Source organism: Oncorhynchus mykiss, chromosome 8, assembly GCF_013265735.2.
Source record: "Oncorhynchus mykiss isolate Arlee chromosome 8, USDA_OmykA_1.1, whole genome shotgun sequence".
In the NCBI taxonomy this organism is placed as follows: domain Eukaryota; kingdom Metazoa; phylum Chordata; class Actinopteri; order Salmoniformes; family Salmonidae; genus Oncorhynchus; species Oncorhynchus mykiss.
The window spans coordinates 8863842-8881405 of NC_048572.1; the positions used below are offsets into that span (position 1 = coordinate 8863842).

A 17564-nucleotide genomic window follows, 5' to 3' on the forward strand; every position below is an offset into this window, starting at 1 on the left:
CGATCTTGCAATCTTTTGGTTACTAGCCACTAGGCTACCTGCTGCCCCATATGACCTCTAGATGGGTCATTTTAGACACCTGTTGACTGAATAGCAAGTGGAAGAGCTCTACTTAGATTTTTAGGATGGGTGACATTGTGAAAACATCTGTCATTTTGCCCCTGAACAAGGCAGTTAACCCACTGATCCTAGGCTGTCGTTGAAAATAAGAATTTGTTCTTAACTGACTTGCCTAGTAAAATAAATATGGGTGTAAACGAGAAAGATACAAAACATGAGAATGAATGTTCTTGGTTTGTCTGCAGGTTCACAGCGATGACCTTGTGCACAAAAGTATTCTAATCTTCTGGAGCTCAGTGATGTTTGGTCAATTATTTTATTAAAATATAGTAAATTCACTCCAACAGAGGCACTGTGGTAATGTTGGTTAGGAAGTTCATCAAAGAAGTTAATATATACTTTATAAATCTCTTTATATTATGTGATAAATGGTATACTGCATAGTAACCTTTATATTATGTGATAAATGGTATACTGCATAGTAGCCTTTATATATGTGATAAAAGGTAAACTGCATAGTAACTACATGATAAGGGTAAATTAACAACATGGAATCAGCACAAATACAAACACTCCTATGTCAAGTCTGTCCTAGTAACTCTTCATCACATAGAACCATCATATTTAAGATATTATTTCACCATTGATACAAAGAATAAACATAATTATTCAACATCCATTTTCATTAAAAATAGCTAGATATTCAATAAGGTGCTTCATTGAAAGAAAGAGATAATTTGCTCCACTAGGAAGTAGAAGAAATAAGACAAGTATGTTATAGAGAAGTGCTAGTCATGTTCAGGTCCCAGTCAGGTCAGGCTGCGGGTGTCTGTCCTCTGTGTCTGATGTTACACACCACTCCACTCTTTGGTCTCAAAGACCCAGTGTCCAGGATGTCAAAGGACTGGCCAGGCAGCAGGCTGAAGTCAAACCTCTGGAGCAGCTTGGCCATCACTACCTTGGCCTCCATCTGTGAACAACAGATCTCTTTAAAGGATGACAAATCTGGTGTGCTCAACTATAAAAAAAAGTATATAATGGAGGCAGAAGTCCAGGAGTAATCTAACTAGGATGGATAATAGGATCAGCAGAGAACAATCCCAAATAAAGTTGTTTCAATGTATTTCATATGGACAGTCTGCTCACCTGTGCGAAGCTCTGTCCCAGACATGAGCGTGGTCCCAGGGCGAAGGGGTAGAAGCAGTAATAGGGTCTTCAGGACAGAAACAAACACAACATGTCGGTTAGCTCTTAAAGAGTGACTGAACGCACAGATTTTTCTGTTGCTCATTAAGAGAAATTAGGTGGGTGTGTCCTCAAAATAGTCAGAATGAATCTAAGATAACTCAAGAAAGCTGTTAGGGCATTTTTGTCGACTAGGTTTTAGTCGGGCAATTTTACATACAGCTAGGTTGTTTGGTGCAGTATAAAATGCATAACTTGTTGTCTCATGTAAACAAAGTCTGATCCCCTGCCCTGCAGGCCAGGTCTGTCTCACTGTCTGTGTGTTGTGCCGTACCATCGGATAGAGCACAATCACCGCAGCTGTTTCTCCCGTGTTAGTGGGCGAAATCAAAACCCAACCACCATGTAAGTAATGATGAACTCTTGTACACAAAACTCACAAAACTCCTTTTTGGATGATACAGACTTTATTAGCAAAATTAACCTACTTGCACTTTTTAGTCAATTTTGGCACAGGAAGAAATGTTTCTGGCTAATATTAATGTAGCATATGCCGTTTTCAACGAGAGAAGTTGATTCTCGAGTTCAGTTCTGCTTTAATCAATTCAAATGTTGTAAAGAAACAATAAAACAATGAAAACGTATCGTGTGACTTACTTGGCAGCGTCTGGATGGAACCTCTCAGGGTCAAACTTCAGCGGGTCCTCAAAGAACTTATCCAACCTTCCACAGACATACGAACTGAACTGTAGACAGACAAGATAGAGGAAAACAAAAGATTTAAGACACTTTAGGAAATAAAATAAGTACACCCACACCCAAAATAGTTAATGAGGTGTTGACTACACTGTTAAGATGAAGGGAAATGTAACACCTAAACTAGTGGCAACTGAGCTGCCACCAACTTGAAGGAGACGAAACACATAATCCTGATTTGTTTCGAAACATTTCATGGTGTGTTGTAACAGCACTAAATCAAATATTGTGCAACACCTTGCCAGGGACTGGGAGCACTAACACTATTTTGGTGTTTCGAGTTCTGTCTAGTGCAGAATCAGATCCCTTTATCTGGTGTCTTAATGTTTAACATTGTGTTATGTATTTGATCATTTGATCATGATACTGCATACCATTTTGGCAGGCATTGTCAAGCGCAGTGTTCAAACCACCAGCAGTAACTGGAGGTTGAACTGCAAGAACCGAGGACTCTGCAGTTGCCTCTTCCACTGAAACTCGTGAATGTGGGAATGGGTGCTGTCCTCATTGAACGTCAAAATGCCTGACAGTTTTGATATCCGTTCATCATGATCCATTACACAACAAACTGCTTAATACCCATATAGAAACACAGTCTTCTTTCTTCAAACATGTACACAACAATGTGTGAAAGAATTATAGTCTAAAAATGTTGAATTACCCACAATCCTCTAAAAACAGAGTCACGCTTCAAGATAAATGAAAGGTGATTAAAACCAAAGACTTCCAATGGGTTCAATCAATATATTGTCTCTCACTTTGGTTATCCTAATAAAAGATGCTTAAACTTTGAGTAACATATTAAATCAAATTTGTCACATGCGCCGAATACAACAGATGTAGTCCTTACCGTGAAATGCTTACTTACAAGCCCTTAATAACCAACAATGCAGTTTTAAGAAAGAGTTATTTACTAAATAAACTAAAGTAAAATTAATCAAATCAATCTAACGTTAACACAATAAATAATACATAACAATAACGAGGCTATACTGAGTCAATGTGGAGGCTATATGCAGGGGGTAAGGTAGGGCTACTGAGTCAATGTGGAGGCTATATACAGGGGGTAAGGTAGGGCTACTGAGTCAATGTGCGGGGGTACAGGTTAGTTAAGGTCATTTCTAAGTGACTATGCACAGATAGTAAACAGCAAGGAGCTGCGTAAAAACAAGGGGGGGTCAATGTAAATAGTCCAGGTGGATTAGTTGTTCATTAAAATTGGATTTACGTTACTTTGGTAAAATGAAATTAACAAATCATAGAAATAAGTTGCATACATTCGGGGGTATTTTTCCTCTATTGAGACATTTCTGAAATGACAGAGGGGATACAGACAGGTGGGAGAAACAGATTGAAGTGTTGGGGAATTGAACCCCAGTCTACAGTGGGCAAGGGGTGACCTGTCTAAACCAGGCGTGTTACCTTTAGACCACAGGCTCTGCACAACTTGCTTTCATTTTTATTAAATATATATTTAAGTTGGTCGTTTTTTAGATTCAATTTCAATTCAGCCCAGAATCATTTTTACAGTGTGGCCGAGTGGGTAAAATATCAACTAAATGTATCATGTATTTTTTATTTATTATTAACTTTTTACCCCTTTTTCTCCCCAATTGGTAGTTACAGTCTTGTCCCATCGCTGCAACACCTGTACGGACTCAGGTCGAGACCCATCAGTCCTCCGAAACATGACCCTGCCAAGCCGCACTGCTTCTTGACACACTGCTTGCTTAACCCGGAAGCCAACCGCACCAATGTGTCGGAGGAAACACCATACAACTGGCAACCGTGTCCCCTGACGATGCTGTGCCAATTATGCGCCACCTCATGGGTCTCCCCTGCTGCGACACAGCCCGGGATCAAACCCGGGTCTGTAGTGACGCCTCAAGCACTCCACTCTGGAGCGCAAAATGTGCCATGTTACTGCCCCTCCTGTTTCTAACCTGTCTAAGTAAAGCATTAAAAGAATAGAGGTAGAATTCCACAAATATATTTTTTTTCTTTCTATAGGCCCTTATCATCAATCAATATTTATATTGATATATCTATCTATATAATCAATATTTAGGCGATAAACCATTTGTATTTCTAAATCATTGATTGTATGAGAAACACAGTTTTTGAGTTTCGATGCTGCCTTTCACATGAAACCAAAGAAAGTGTTTCACACCAATATTCAAGTGGAAAAACCACTTTGGAGTTCCTACAATTCTGTTTTAAAATACATTCTGTGTATTTTTTTATTATTGATTTCACCTTTATTTAACTAGGCAAGTCAGTTAAGAACAAATTCTTATTTTCAATGATGGCCTAGGAACGAACAGTGGGTTAACTGCCTGTTCAGGGGCAGAACGACAGATTTGTACCTTGTCAGCTCGGGGATTTGAAATGGAGCATTGGACTTACTAGTCCAATGCTCTAACCACTAGGCTACCCTGCCACCCCAGTATGAGCCATACTGGCTTAGACAAGGATACTTCATTCCTTTACTACATTGAGGTATGAGCCACACTGGCTTAGACAAGGATACTTCATTCCTTTACCACATTGAGGTATGAGCCACACTGGCTTAGACAAGGATACTTCATTCCTTTACTACATTGAGGTACCACAGCGTATCACATGTTAACACCACAACTAAACTTAGAGATATTATCATACAACAACAGTCATCACTCCTCCACATTGTTTTTGAGGTGACTACTCACGACGCATGTGACTCCTGCAGGGATGGGGATGCCGTTGATGACGATGTCGTTGGGGATGAAACGAGAAGTGCCTGGTGCTGTAGGGTACAACCTTAGAGTCTCCTTCAAAACCTGACGGGGGGGGGGAGATGATATGAATCAAACACAACATGCTGATTAATTGACGATGTGAAGAGTTACGTGACCCGAGACTTGAACACTTGCGTTAGCTCCCTGAGGTACATCCCACTGGGCACAGACATCAATTCAACGTCTAGTTTTTGATTTATATTTGATTTAGTTGTCAACATTAATTAAACGTGAAATCAACAAAACATTTCACCATGTCATTGGATTTAGGTTAAAAGTTGGGTGCAAAAAGACGAAATGGCCTTAAGTCTTTTTGCAAATCCAATCGGTTTTCCACATTGATTCAACGTCGTCGCATAGATGTTTGTTTTTTACCCCCTTTTTCGCCCCAATTTCGCGATATCCAATTGAGAAGACAGTAACTACTAACATCGCTACAACTTCCAAACGGGCTCGGGAGAGACGAAGGTCGAGAGCCATGCGTCCTCCGAAACACAACCTAACCAGGCCGCACTGCTTCTTAACACAGTGCGCATCCAACCCTGAAGCCAGCCTCACCAATGTGTCGGAGGAAACACTGTACACCTAGCAACCTGGTCAGTGCGCACTGCGCCCGGCCCGCCACAGGAGTCGCTGGTGCGCGATGAGACAAGGATATCCCTACCGGCCAAACCCTCCCTAACCCGGACGACGCTAGGCCAATTGTGCGTCGAGCCTGGGCTCGAACCCAGAGTCTCTGATGGCACAGCCTTAGACCACTGCCACCCAGGAGGCCCGCATAGATGTTTTTTAGTTGAAATGATGTGGAAACAATGTTGAATGAACCAGTTGTTGCCCAGTGGGATGTAATAGGCTTTAGCTCAGCCGGCTAAAACAGTCTTGTAGCATTCAGACGAACCGGGTTTACATCCAGTTGGTCACACAGTTAACTGCAGTTAATATAGTACAAGTATAGTTGAGATGGCACCGACAGAAATGGCAGCTCTGCTTCCAGCTACTAAGCAACTTTCCAGTATTTTTTTTTGTATAGTATAAAATAGTGCTAGTAAGTAGTAATGACAAGACAACACAAAATGGACACGAGACAGGTAGATCATTTACCTGAGACATGTAGGTCATTTCCCCCAGGTCGTCAAAGCTGATTTCCTGTTTCATCCCGATGACGTCATCCACTTCCTGCCTCACCCTGGAGAGGTCAGAGACACTCACAAACTCAACCAACCGGTTTTTATTACAGAAATGATCAATAACCAAGATATAAATTATGAAAACAAGTCCTACTGTCACGCCCTGATCTGTTTCACCTGGCCTTGTGATTGTCTCCACCCCCTCCAGGTGTTGCTTATTTTCCCCAGTGTATTTATCCCTGTGTTTCGTGTTTCTCTGTGCCAGTTCTTCTTGTATGTTTCCAAGTCAACCAGCGTTTTTCCCTTTCTCCTGCTTTTTGCATTTCTCCTTTTTTCTAGTCCTCCCGGTTTTGACCCTTGCCTGATTTTGGACATTGTCTGCCACTCTGTACCTCCTAGACTCCTGGACCTTTTTTTTGTCCTCCTGGTTTTGACCTTTTTGCCTGTCCACAACCATTCACTTGCCTACCCCTTTGGATTAATTAACATTGTAAGACTGCAACCATCTGCCTCCTGTGTCTGCATTTTGGTCTCGTCTTGTGCCTTGATAGTACGAACTAGCACAGAGAGACAGGAAACACAGGGATAAATACACTGGGGAAAATAAGCGACACCTGGAGGGGGTGGAGACAATCACAAGGACAGGTGAAATAGATCAGGGTGTGACACCTACTTCGTCAGTATCTCTGGCAGCCTTCCCAGTTCCATGACGGCAAAAGCTAGTTGATTGGCTGTTGACTCTTGCCCTGTCAAGATTAAAACAACAAAAGCTAGTTGATTGGCTGTTGACTCTTGCCCTGTCAAGATTAAAACAGCAAAAGCACTGTCACTTTTGTTTCTTCAAACTTCAATTGTGTGGGAAAAACTATATTACTAAGATGGAATAAAATAAAGAATAGTGCTTGTTTCAGGGAGACGTACCCGCAATGAAGAACGTCACAAAGTTGTCCAGCATAAGCTCCTCATCATCGTTTGCTATGTTTTCCTCTGAAATTATGGAAATATATCAGTTTGCAGCATTGAAACAATAGTGCTACTCAGGGCCCGATTAAGAACTCATAGGCCCCGTGCCAAACACACTTTTAAGACACTACGTTGGTGTTTCCTTGATTTTGGCAATTTCTTGTATGTGCTTGTGATAAAAATTTAACCCAAATCAATTGTGTTTAAAATATTGATCCTCTGCATCTAAATTATGCTCTCTGGAGTATTTTGAACATTGAAAGCGGCGTCCTGTGGTTGGATCAAAAAATGTATTTAAAATATATTTTAAAAATAACGTTCTTTTTAAAGTTTTTTTATTTGCCTATGTATGGGCTTAGGGCAAAAGATTGGACACAACTACTCATTCAAGGGTTTTTCTTTATTTTTACTATTTTCTACATTGTGTAATAATAGTGAAGACATCGAAAGTATGAAATAACACATATGGAATCATGTAGTAACCAAAAAAGTGTTATTAAACATATCAAAATACATTTAATATTTTAGGTTATTCAAAATAGCCTCCCTTTGCCTTTATGAAGCTTTGCACACTCTTGGCATTCTCTCAACCAGCTTCATGAGGAATGCTCGTCCAACAGTCTTGAAGGAGTTCCCACATATGCTGAGCACTTGTTGGCTGCTTTTCCTTCACTCTGCGGTCCAACTCATCCCAATCTATCTCAGTTGGATTGAGGTCGGGGGATGTTGTAGGCCAGATCATCTGATGCAGCACTCCATTACTCTCATTATTGGTCAAATAGCCCTTACAGAGCCAGGAAGTGTGTTTTGGGTCATTGTCCTATTGAAAAACAAATGATAGTCCCACTAAGCGCAAAACAGATGGGATGGCGTATCGCTGCAGAATGCTGTGGTTGCCATGCTGGTTAAGTGTGCCTTGAATTCTAAATACATCACAGACAGTGTCATCAGCAAAGCCCCCCCACACCATCACACCTCCTCCTACATGCTTCACGATGGGAACCACACATGCAAAGATTATCCGTTTTCTTAATCTGAATTTCACAAAGTCACGGCAGTTGGAACCAAAAAATCTCAAATTTGGACTCATCAGACCAAAGGACATATTTCCACCATATTTCCACCAGTCCACTGACCTTCATGTCTTAAAGTAATGATGAACTGTCATTTCTCTATGCTTATTTGAGCTGTTCTTGCCATAATATGGACTTGGTCTTTTACCAAACATGGCTATCTTCTGTATACCATCCCTACCTTGTCACAACACAAATTAACAAAGCAAACCTGTTAATAGAAATGCATTCCAGGTGACTACTGTCACGACATGGCCCTTTGGGGTGTCTATCGTGGCTCTCCCCTCTCTCACACCACAAGTTTTATGACTTTACAACAGGTCATAAATTCCTGGTCATGCAGAAAGAAATGGGAAATAAACCTAAGGAACAAAGAGCATCTCTTTGTTCAACTCCTATTCCCCAAAATGGGAGAATTAAACAATATTTATATTTTTGAGAACGTGGGAATGGTATGTGGGTATTTAAAGAACAATCCTGTCAAAGGTGTTTTATTTTGTGACATTAGGAAGGACGGTGGCACAGAATAACGGTAGCTTTGGAAGTGTACATCTCTCAGTTATTTATTTTCTATCTGAATGTTGTGTAAAATATATGATTGAATATGAAACTATTTGTCAGAAGATGTAATGTCAAGGTGGCCTTCTGAAAGAGATAGTAGTTTAGCTATTAAGTTTTAACAAGCCAGTGGCCACACCCCCGTGAGCCCAGACATTACATCACGTGTCATAGAACCACCCCTTTTTCTACAGTGTATAAAACCCACTTCCTACAAAATATACATTAAGTCAGAGAACGCCGGGACAGAGTCCCCACGTTGGAATGGTTACAATTCTATAGTCCATTAGAACATACTCCTGTAGTTTGGCAACACGGCTGGAAATGGTTAAACTCTGAGACTATTGATCACTACAGAATAAGAGCAAATCTTAGACATATGATTGCTAGAAATTCTGTAAGTCTAGAATGAGAATACCGACAACCGCCAAAACATCTATTCTCTGCGACAACCATGGGCCTGACGTATCCATTATGAACACAAGCAGAGACTTTCTGTCGATTGACTCTCCAGCAGAGGGACCGGATTCCAACAAAGGCAACAACGATTTACGGACGTAAATATGTACATCGCAATTATTCTCAAATGAGCGGCTGTTCATGTGCAAAGGATTAGCATTTCAATTATTATAATTATCAACTGTGTGTGTAATCCATCTTGTCTTTCCCGCTCTTTATCTGCCCCACCTCTTTCCTCTGTATACCAAGCCGTCATATCGGCTTAGTCCACTAGGGACTTTTCTATAATTGTTAGTATCACGTGTGCTCCCACTCCGGCCGCTAGGCTGCACATTATGGTGCACACATGTCACCCTCGTTACGCGCATCAGCGCATTATGACACTCACCTGGACTCCATCACCTCCTTGATTACCTGCCCTATATATGTCACTTCCTTTGGTTCCTTCCCCAGGCCTCATTGTTTCTGTTACTGTGTCATGTCTGTGCGTTGTTCCTGTTTCTTATTTTGTATGATGTTGTGTTTATTTATTTAAACACTCACTCCCTGAACTTGCTTCCCGACTCTCAGCGCACTTCGTTAGTTAGTAACCAATATCTACTCTTTGTTTATTTCATTCTATGTGATTATGTAGTTAGTTAATTAGTTAGTAGATAATTAAGACAATTTGTTTATCGGTAATTTAGGCTAGGGTTTGTGCAAATATCCAAGGGTTTTCGATGTTCAGTAATGAGAACTGATGAGGTAATAATAATGTAATAATGAGAATGAATAATCGATCAAATATTACTATTACTAGCCTGTTCAACCTCTCTTTCGTATCGTTTGAGATTCCCAAAGATTGGAAAGCTGCCGCGGTTATCCCCCTCTTCAAAGGGGGTGACACTCTAGACCCAAACTGCTACAGACCTATATCTATCCTACCCTGTCTTTCTAAGGTCTTCGAAAGCCAAGTTAACAAACAGATTACTGACCATTTTGCATCCCACAATACCTTCTCCGCTATGCAATCTGTTTTCAGAGCTGGTCATGGGTGCACCTCAGCCACGCTCAAGGTTCGAAACGACATCAAAACCGCCATCGATAAGAGACATTACTGTGCAGCCGTATTCATCGACCTGGCCAAGGCTTTCGACTCTGTCAATCACAACATTCTTATTGGCAGACTCGACAGCCTTGGTTTAGCAAATGATTGCCTGGCCTGGTTTGCCAACTACTTCTCTGATAGAGTTCAGTGTGTCAAATCGGAGGGCCTGTTGTCTGGACCTCTGACAATCTCTATGGGTGTGCCACAGGGTTCAATTCTCGGGCCCACTCTCTTTTCTGTATACATCAATGATGTCGCTCTTGCTGCTGGTGATTCTCTGATCCATCTCTACGCAGACGACGCCATTCTGCATCCATCTGGCCCTTCTTTGGACACTGTGTTAACAAACCTCTAAACAAGCTTCAATGACATACAACACTCCTTCCATGGCCTCCAACTGCTCTTAAATACTAGTAAAACTAGATGCATGCTCTTCAACCGATCGCTGCCCGCACCCACCTGCCCGACTAGCATCACTACTCTGGACGGTTCTGACTTAGAATATGTGGACAACAACAAATACCGAGGTGTCTGGCTAGACTATAAACTCTCCTTCCAGTCTCATATTAAGCATCTCCAATCCAAAATTGTTAAGGAAATTTTTATCAATGATGACTAATTATGTATACATTTCAATCAGGACTGACTAATCCGAATACTATTATGTTACTGTACATGTATGAATTTTCTCTCTTGCTCCCAGTATTGAATATAATGTAGTCAAGAGTTTAGAACAATGACGGTCTGTTCCTTGGTACAAATGAATGAACTATCTCCAGATGACAGGGACGGACTATCTCCAGACTGTCTAGAATGCTTATCTACACTGACTGACCTTGGCTCTAGGGGAGGAGGGAAGGCTTGAGATCTATAGAGCCTTTCTACCAGTGTCAAGAAGAGACGGAACATTTAGAAAACGCTGACGTCATTTTCAGTTTATAACCTGTGGTAAAATGTGCATGAACTCAGTACTCTCTTGAATTAAAGGCTGTTACTTGACTTTTAAGACTGGGGCTCTGTCCAGTCTTATAAAATAAGGGGTCTTACAAATCCTTATGAATTGACAGAGTGTTTAATTTTGATTGGGAATTAAAACAGAGGAATTAAATTCCTTCAACAAAAATGTCATCTAGAATCGGTTTCCTATTTTGCAACAAAGTCTCCTTCACTCATGCTGCCAAACATACCCTCGTAAAACTGACTATCCTACCGATCCTCGACTTTGGCGATGTCATTTACAAAATAGCCTTCAACAATCTACTCAGCAAATTGGATGCAGTCTATCACAGTCCCATCCATTTTGTCACCAAAGCCCCATGTTCCACCCACCACTACGACCTGTATGCTCTCGTCGGCTGGCCCTCGCTACATATTTGTCGCTCGACCCACTGGCTCCAGGTCATCTATAAGTCTTTGCTAGTTAAAGCTCCGCCTTATCTCAGCTCACTGGTCACCATAACAACACCCACCCGTGGCACTCGCTCCAGCAGGTATATTTCACTGGTCAACCCCAAAGCCAACACCTCCTTCGGCCGCCTTTCCTTCCAGTTCTCTGCTGCCAATGACTGGAGCGATTTGCAAAAATCACTGAAGTTGGAGACTTATATCTCCCTCGCTAATTTTAAGCAACAACTATCTGAGCAGCTCACCGATCGCTGCAGCTGTAAACAGCCCATCTGTAAATAGCCCATCCAACTACTTACCTCATCCCCATATTGTTTTTATTTACTTTTTTTTTTCTTTTGCGCACCAGTATTTCTACTTGCACATCATCATCTGCACATCTATCAATTTGCTCAATTGTAATTACTTTGCTACTGTGGCATATTTATTGCCTTACCTCCTTACTCCATTTGCACACACTGTATATAGATTGTTCTGTTGTTATTGACTGTACTTTTGTTAATCCCATGTGTAACTCTGTGTTGTTGTTTTTTGTTGCACTGCTTTGCTTTATCTTGGCCAGGTCGCAGTTGTAAATGATAACTTGTTCTCAACTGGCCTACCTGTTTAAATAAAGGTGAAATATATATATATATATGTTTTTTATCTGTGGAGATGGGAGAACCTTCCAGAAGGACAGTCATATCTGCAGCACTCCACTAATAAGGCCTTTAAGACAGAGTGGCCAGACAGAAGCCACTCCTCAGTAAAAGGCACATGACAGCCCGCTTGGAGTTTTCCAAAAGACACCTAAAGACTCTCAGACCATGAGAAACAAGATTCCCTGGTCTGATGAAACCAAGACTGGACTATTTGGCCTGAATGCCAAGCGTCACGTCTGGAGGAAACCTGGCACCATCCCTACTGTGAAGCATGGTGGTGGCAGCATGTTTTTAAGCGGCAGGGACTGGGAGACTGGTCAGGATCGAGGCAAAGATGAACAGAGCAAAGTACAGAGAGATCCTTGATGAAAACCTGATACAGAGCGCTCAGTACCTCAGACTGGGGTGAAAGTTCACCTTCTAACAGGATAACGACCCTAAGCACGCAGCCAAGACAACGCAGGAGTGGCTTCGGGACAAGTCTCTGAATGTCCTTGAGTTGCCCAGCCAGAGTCCAGACTTGTACCCGATCTAACATCTCTGGAGAGACCTGAAAATAGCTGTGCACTGACGCTCCCCATCCAAACTGACAGAGATTGAGAGGATATGATGAGAAGAATGGGAGAAACTCCCCAAATAGAGGTGTGCCAAGCTTGTAGCGTCATACCCAAGAAGACTTGATGCTGTAATTCCTGCCAAAGGTGCTTCAACAAAGTTCTGAGTAAAGGGTCTGAATACTTATGTAAATGTGATATTTCAAGTTTTTTTAATTAGCAAACATTTCTAAAAATCTGTTTTTGCTTCATCATTATGGGGTATTGTGATGTCATTATGGGGTATAGTGTGTAGAATGATGAGGGGGAAAAACAATTTAATCAATTTTAGAATATGGCTGTCACGTAACAAAATGTGGAAAAAGTCAAGGGGTCTGAATAATATATACTGTATATATTTCCCTTTTTTTGTTGAAAATATAATTTATTTTTATGCTTCCTCTTGGGCCCCCCATGGCCCTGGGCCCAGGGGCTTAAGCCCCAGTAAGTCCCTGCATTAACCTGGCCCTGGTGCTACTGAACCTCATCAATAACATCACTGTTTTAGCAAGTCACATGCAGAGTGACAGGTAAAAGGTCTCCAATGTTAGTCTGGTACCAGATCAGTTTGTGCCGTCTTGTCTAGACCAGTGGCAGGAGTTGGCAAGACAGCACGAACAGATCTAGGATCAGGCTACTACAACATGCCTTTGCCAGCCGTCTTGAGGATCTGTGTGAGGATGTCTTTTGGAACGTCCTCTCCGTTTTGGACGGCCATTTTCCTCTCGTTGATCCACTGTCTGCCTGTCGAACGCAGCAGCTGACAAGACTTCTTCACCTCGTTGATGAACTTCTTGTTCTTTGGGTAGAGCTACATATGTAGGATCTTAATTTGATTACTCTTTTTCAATTATGTGAATTTTCCTGCACTGCAGGAAATGCAAATGTGTGTATTGAATGTTTAAAGAGGCTTGTAAAGTTTGTAATTTCCACTTAAAAATATCAGACTTGATGTAAAATGTAATAACACCTACAAAAAAAAGTATATTAATTATAATCAACATAATAATTCACATTTTTGTTGCTGCAGGATTATTTTCCAGCTGTAGCAAACAGGCTCAAAATAAACTCCTACATCTTTAGAGATATGACATCCGACCATTTATTTAAATCACATCTAGGGAATGTGACGCTGTAAAGCGCATTATGGTGCATTTAGCCACATCTTACAGGCTTCCTACTTGGAAGGATGGAAACAAGAGACTAGAACAAACTGTTCATGAGTGTCAATGTTTTAACTGTATTTGTTTCTTATAACACAGGATTTTATCTGATGAAACTGTAGGATTTCAAATAGATCAATTCAATAAGCCATCGTTCTCGACAAGCATCACCAACATGTTTGATGTCATTATTTACCTGGAAGGTGAAGTCTCTGACATAGTGGATCACTCCCTTCAGACACGTCTCTATAGCGTTGGGGAACGGAGAGTCACTCTCCTTCAGCAGATCCAGCTCCACTCCAAACGCCACCTACAGATGATATAAAAACAGAGGCCTGACAACATCTTACATCATGATAAGGTAAAACTCCTGGTTCTAGTTATGCTAATTATAGCTAGCACATTGGCATGAGACTAAATTGTGTATTGCTTCGGTAATGCGTGTGTTATCAGTTGTCGTAAGCAAAAAACTGCCTGTTATGACAATTTTACTGTCAGATATACAAACAAATGTAGCTTTATAACAGAAATAATAAATTGTAGGGGCAGTGTGGGGATCTGAGGGTAACAGGAAGTGACCGTTACCTTAGTGATGACATCCAGTGTCACACAGTCGAACATGTGTTGCATGTTGGCAGCTGTGTTGGTGTCAGCCATGTCCGCCAGTTTATCCATCAGCTTCTCTGCCCTCTCGTTGAACGCACCCATCTGACCCCGCAGGTACCTAACAATACACAGCAATGATGGATGGATGAACAGATGGATGGCTGGATGGATTGATCAGTGGAGTGATCAATGAGTCGATTGATCAATTATAGTGACTTACAGACTGCTGAAGGCAGGGTCCATTATTCTTCGCTCTTTGTACCACTCATCATGATTCTGTGCTGTGACCAGGCCATTTCCAAAAAACCTATGAAGAAGAAGGACAACAGAGTATTTACCCTAAGACTGAATTAACTGACCAGTGACCAAGTTGTCCCGTTTGAATGTCTATATGCTCTGTAGGCTACGCATGCAATAACCAGCATTAGAAGGGATTGTGTTGAAAGAGTTTGAACCAACCAAAACATTGACACAATAAATAGTTGTAGGAAGTATATTTAGATAACATGAAATATACAGAGGACTCACCTCTGTCCAAACAGGTTGAAGAGACGCTTGTAGACCAGTGGGGCTTTGGGGTACTTCGGTGACATCAGGACTTCCTGTGGAGACAAATAAAAGTGTCCGTTTGGTTTGAAGGGGGAATTGGGGTAATGGGTTATTTTACAGCACTTTCATTTCGGAAATTAACATGGTAAAATATATGATTACACTAATCTTGGTTAACCCAGAACTAAAATCTTGCTTAATTTGGTCAGGTGTTTACGTAGTCAGTCCATCAGAGATTATAATTACAGTAATTTCACAGGTTTACCTTGGTGGTATCAGGACAGGTCACACACAACATCACAGCATGCAGACCGTTGATACGGTAGACCGGTCCATAAGTCTCAGCCCTGTCAAAGATGGAATAGATCTTTATTGTCCCAGGAAAAACAACACCTGATAATGTGTATGTGTGTGCGTGCGTGCGTGCGTGCGTGTATGTCTACTGCTGCTCAATAGCATTCAACTCACCATTCCAGGAATTTGTCGTGGACAACTCGATCATTGCTCATCTCCCTCTGAATGGTTGGTAAATGTCCAAATAAAAAACTAGGGAGAACAAGAGACGAATTCATCCATAAATGAAAAATAAGAACGTTATGACATGAGTGATACCTTCACCAAGTGAAAATGAAAAAGACAGGTGAAACAGCGACCCTGACTGCTGTTGAGGTCAACTTTCACCTACTGTAGTTCCTTATCAACAAATCCGATGCGTTATGTCGCCACTCAGTATAGTTGAAACTAACATTTAGCTAAAGCATTTTAAAATAAATATTCAAGTTACATCATACTGACTCACCTATCCCTTGGTGGTCCCGGTATGTGATCATATTTCAGATGAATATATTTTATGTAAAGACAAAAACAGAGAAATGCGATGAAAATCAATCCAAGCAGGCAAATAAACAAATAACCGATCCAACCTGCAAAGAAAGAGAAAAGGGCCATATTTCCGAAGACTCGGTAGCTCGCGGTGACCCTGCAAACCAGTTATGTGGGCGTTGTTTTTGGAGACGGAATTTGGTCAGCCGTAGTAGTACTAGTAGTAGAGAGATATGTGAAGCGAGAGGGTTTACTCTGCATAAAATATGTCCACGTTAAGCAGATCGTTAATTATTATTTATTTTTGGCTGCGGTTCTGCATTTTCTTGTATGTAAATTGTTAGGATTGTAAGAAAAGCCATGCGTGAAACATGAAATGTAAACTTTAAAATAGATCTGTAAAAGTACAAATCCTATGTTCCGACTATGAATGAACATTAACACGTTCAATTCTTACTTTACAACTGCCTTCACTCGGATATAGATCTTTTAAATACAGTTCATTCGGGAAAGTATTCAGACCCCTTCCCTTTTTCCACATTTGTGACCCGTTTCAGGAAACTAGGCATATGTCGCAGGTCACTACTTAACAGGAGAGCCGTTTGAACGTAAATGTAGTGTCTTAGCTCTTATTACTTATTTATATAATACGAAAGACTCTGAATACAAGAAATTGAACTGGAGCTTCACATTTACTAAAACGAGTTAGTACCAGAATAACATAGAACAACACTGCACATGACCAAGAGTTCTCCATTCTTAAAGGGGACATCAGTAATTAACAGAACATAACATTCCTTCTCTTATACACTCAGAGTATTTTTTACCAAACCACAACTGAAACATTTCCCAGAACTTGTAGTTATTTTGCATCTTTTAATATGAACTTGAACAGTTTGTTTTTGTTTGTTTATTTATAAATCCAGTCTGTCTGGTGAACGGTGCCTTCGTTCTGGGTTGCACCTAGGATTGTCTGGAGGCTCCTGAACATCCTCAGTGTGTGCTTGTTCCATTATAGCTTCTGCTATAGCAGCACCTTTATCAACACGTTCCCTTCTTTCAGCCTGGGGTCTCTTTACTGCCCCACCGTCCTCTACAGTTCCCTGTGTGTCACTCTCAGGATCTCTCTGTGCCTGTTCTCTCTTGATTGTTGTGCTGTTTTCCATGGAATGCATTTGGTTAATGTGATGCCGCCACATTATGTCTGGGCTCACTTGAACCTGGTAAGTTCTGGGTCCCGTTTGTGTGTGTTTACGGTCCCTCTTGTCCATTTCCCTCCTCTTCTGTAGTCTCGCACCATCACTTCCTGTCCTGTTTGGAGATGCCGCTCCCGGCCACCGGAGAGCTTCTTGGCTTGTTTGTTCAGCATTTCATTACGCCTGTTTGGCTTCATGATATCCAGCTGTGTGCGGCAAGGCCTCCCAAAAATCAGTGCGGCTGGGCTTTCATTTGTCGTGGCATGTGGGGTGTTTCGGTAGGAGGCCAGGAACTTGGCCAGTTTTGTTTGCAAAGTCCCTTCGTCTCATTTTGCGGCACAGAGTCCTTGCTTTAGGGTTTGCACAAAGTGTTCTTGTTAAGGGATTTTTATGAATAATGACTAAATGATGTATACATTTCAATCAGAACTATGACTAAACAGAATACTACTATGTTACTGTATGGATTTATGAAACTTATTATAATCATAATACTGAATGTAATGTGTGTAGTTTTCATACAGAATTAGAAGGGCTGTCTGTTC

At 41.2% G+C, this 17564-nt stretch overlaps 1 protein-coding gene across 2 annotated transcripts; it reads right to left on the reverse strand.

The window, feature by feature from the left end:
- Window positions 1-357: 357 nt before the first annotated feature.
- LOC118965490 (cholesterol 24-hydroxylase-like) lies at window positions 358-16087 on the reverse strand. 2 transcript variants are annotated; one of them, XM_036984676.1, is made up of 16 exons: window positions 15801-16087; window positions 15470-15547; window positions 15267-15348; window positions 14981-15054; window positions 14673-14759; window positions 14432-14570; window positions 14043-14156; window positions 13332-13494; window positions 6827-6892; window positions 6579-6651; window positions 5880-5964; window positions 4710-4820; window positions 1903-1991; window positions 1207-1273; window positions 584-1030; window positions 358-508 (listed from the first exon to the last, which is right to left on the reverse strand). In XM_036984676.1, exons 1-15 carry the CDS (start codon window positions 15947-15949, stop codon window positions 875-877), a joined length of 1533 nt encoding a protein of 510 aa, XP_036840571.1. In that variant the 5' UTR covers window positions 15950-16087; the 3' UTR covers window positions 358-508; window positions 584-874. The 2 variants fall into 2 exon arrangements, with proteins under 2 accessions (XP_036840571.1, XP_036840570.1); XM_036984675.1 differs by having other exon boundaries at window positions 6579-6702.
- Between the last annotated feature and the right edge of the window lie 1477 nt (window positions 16088-17564).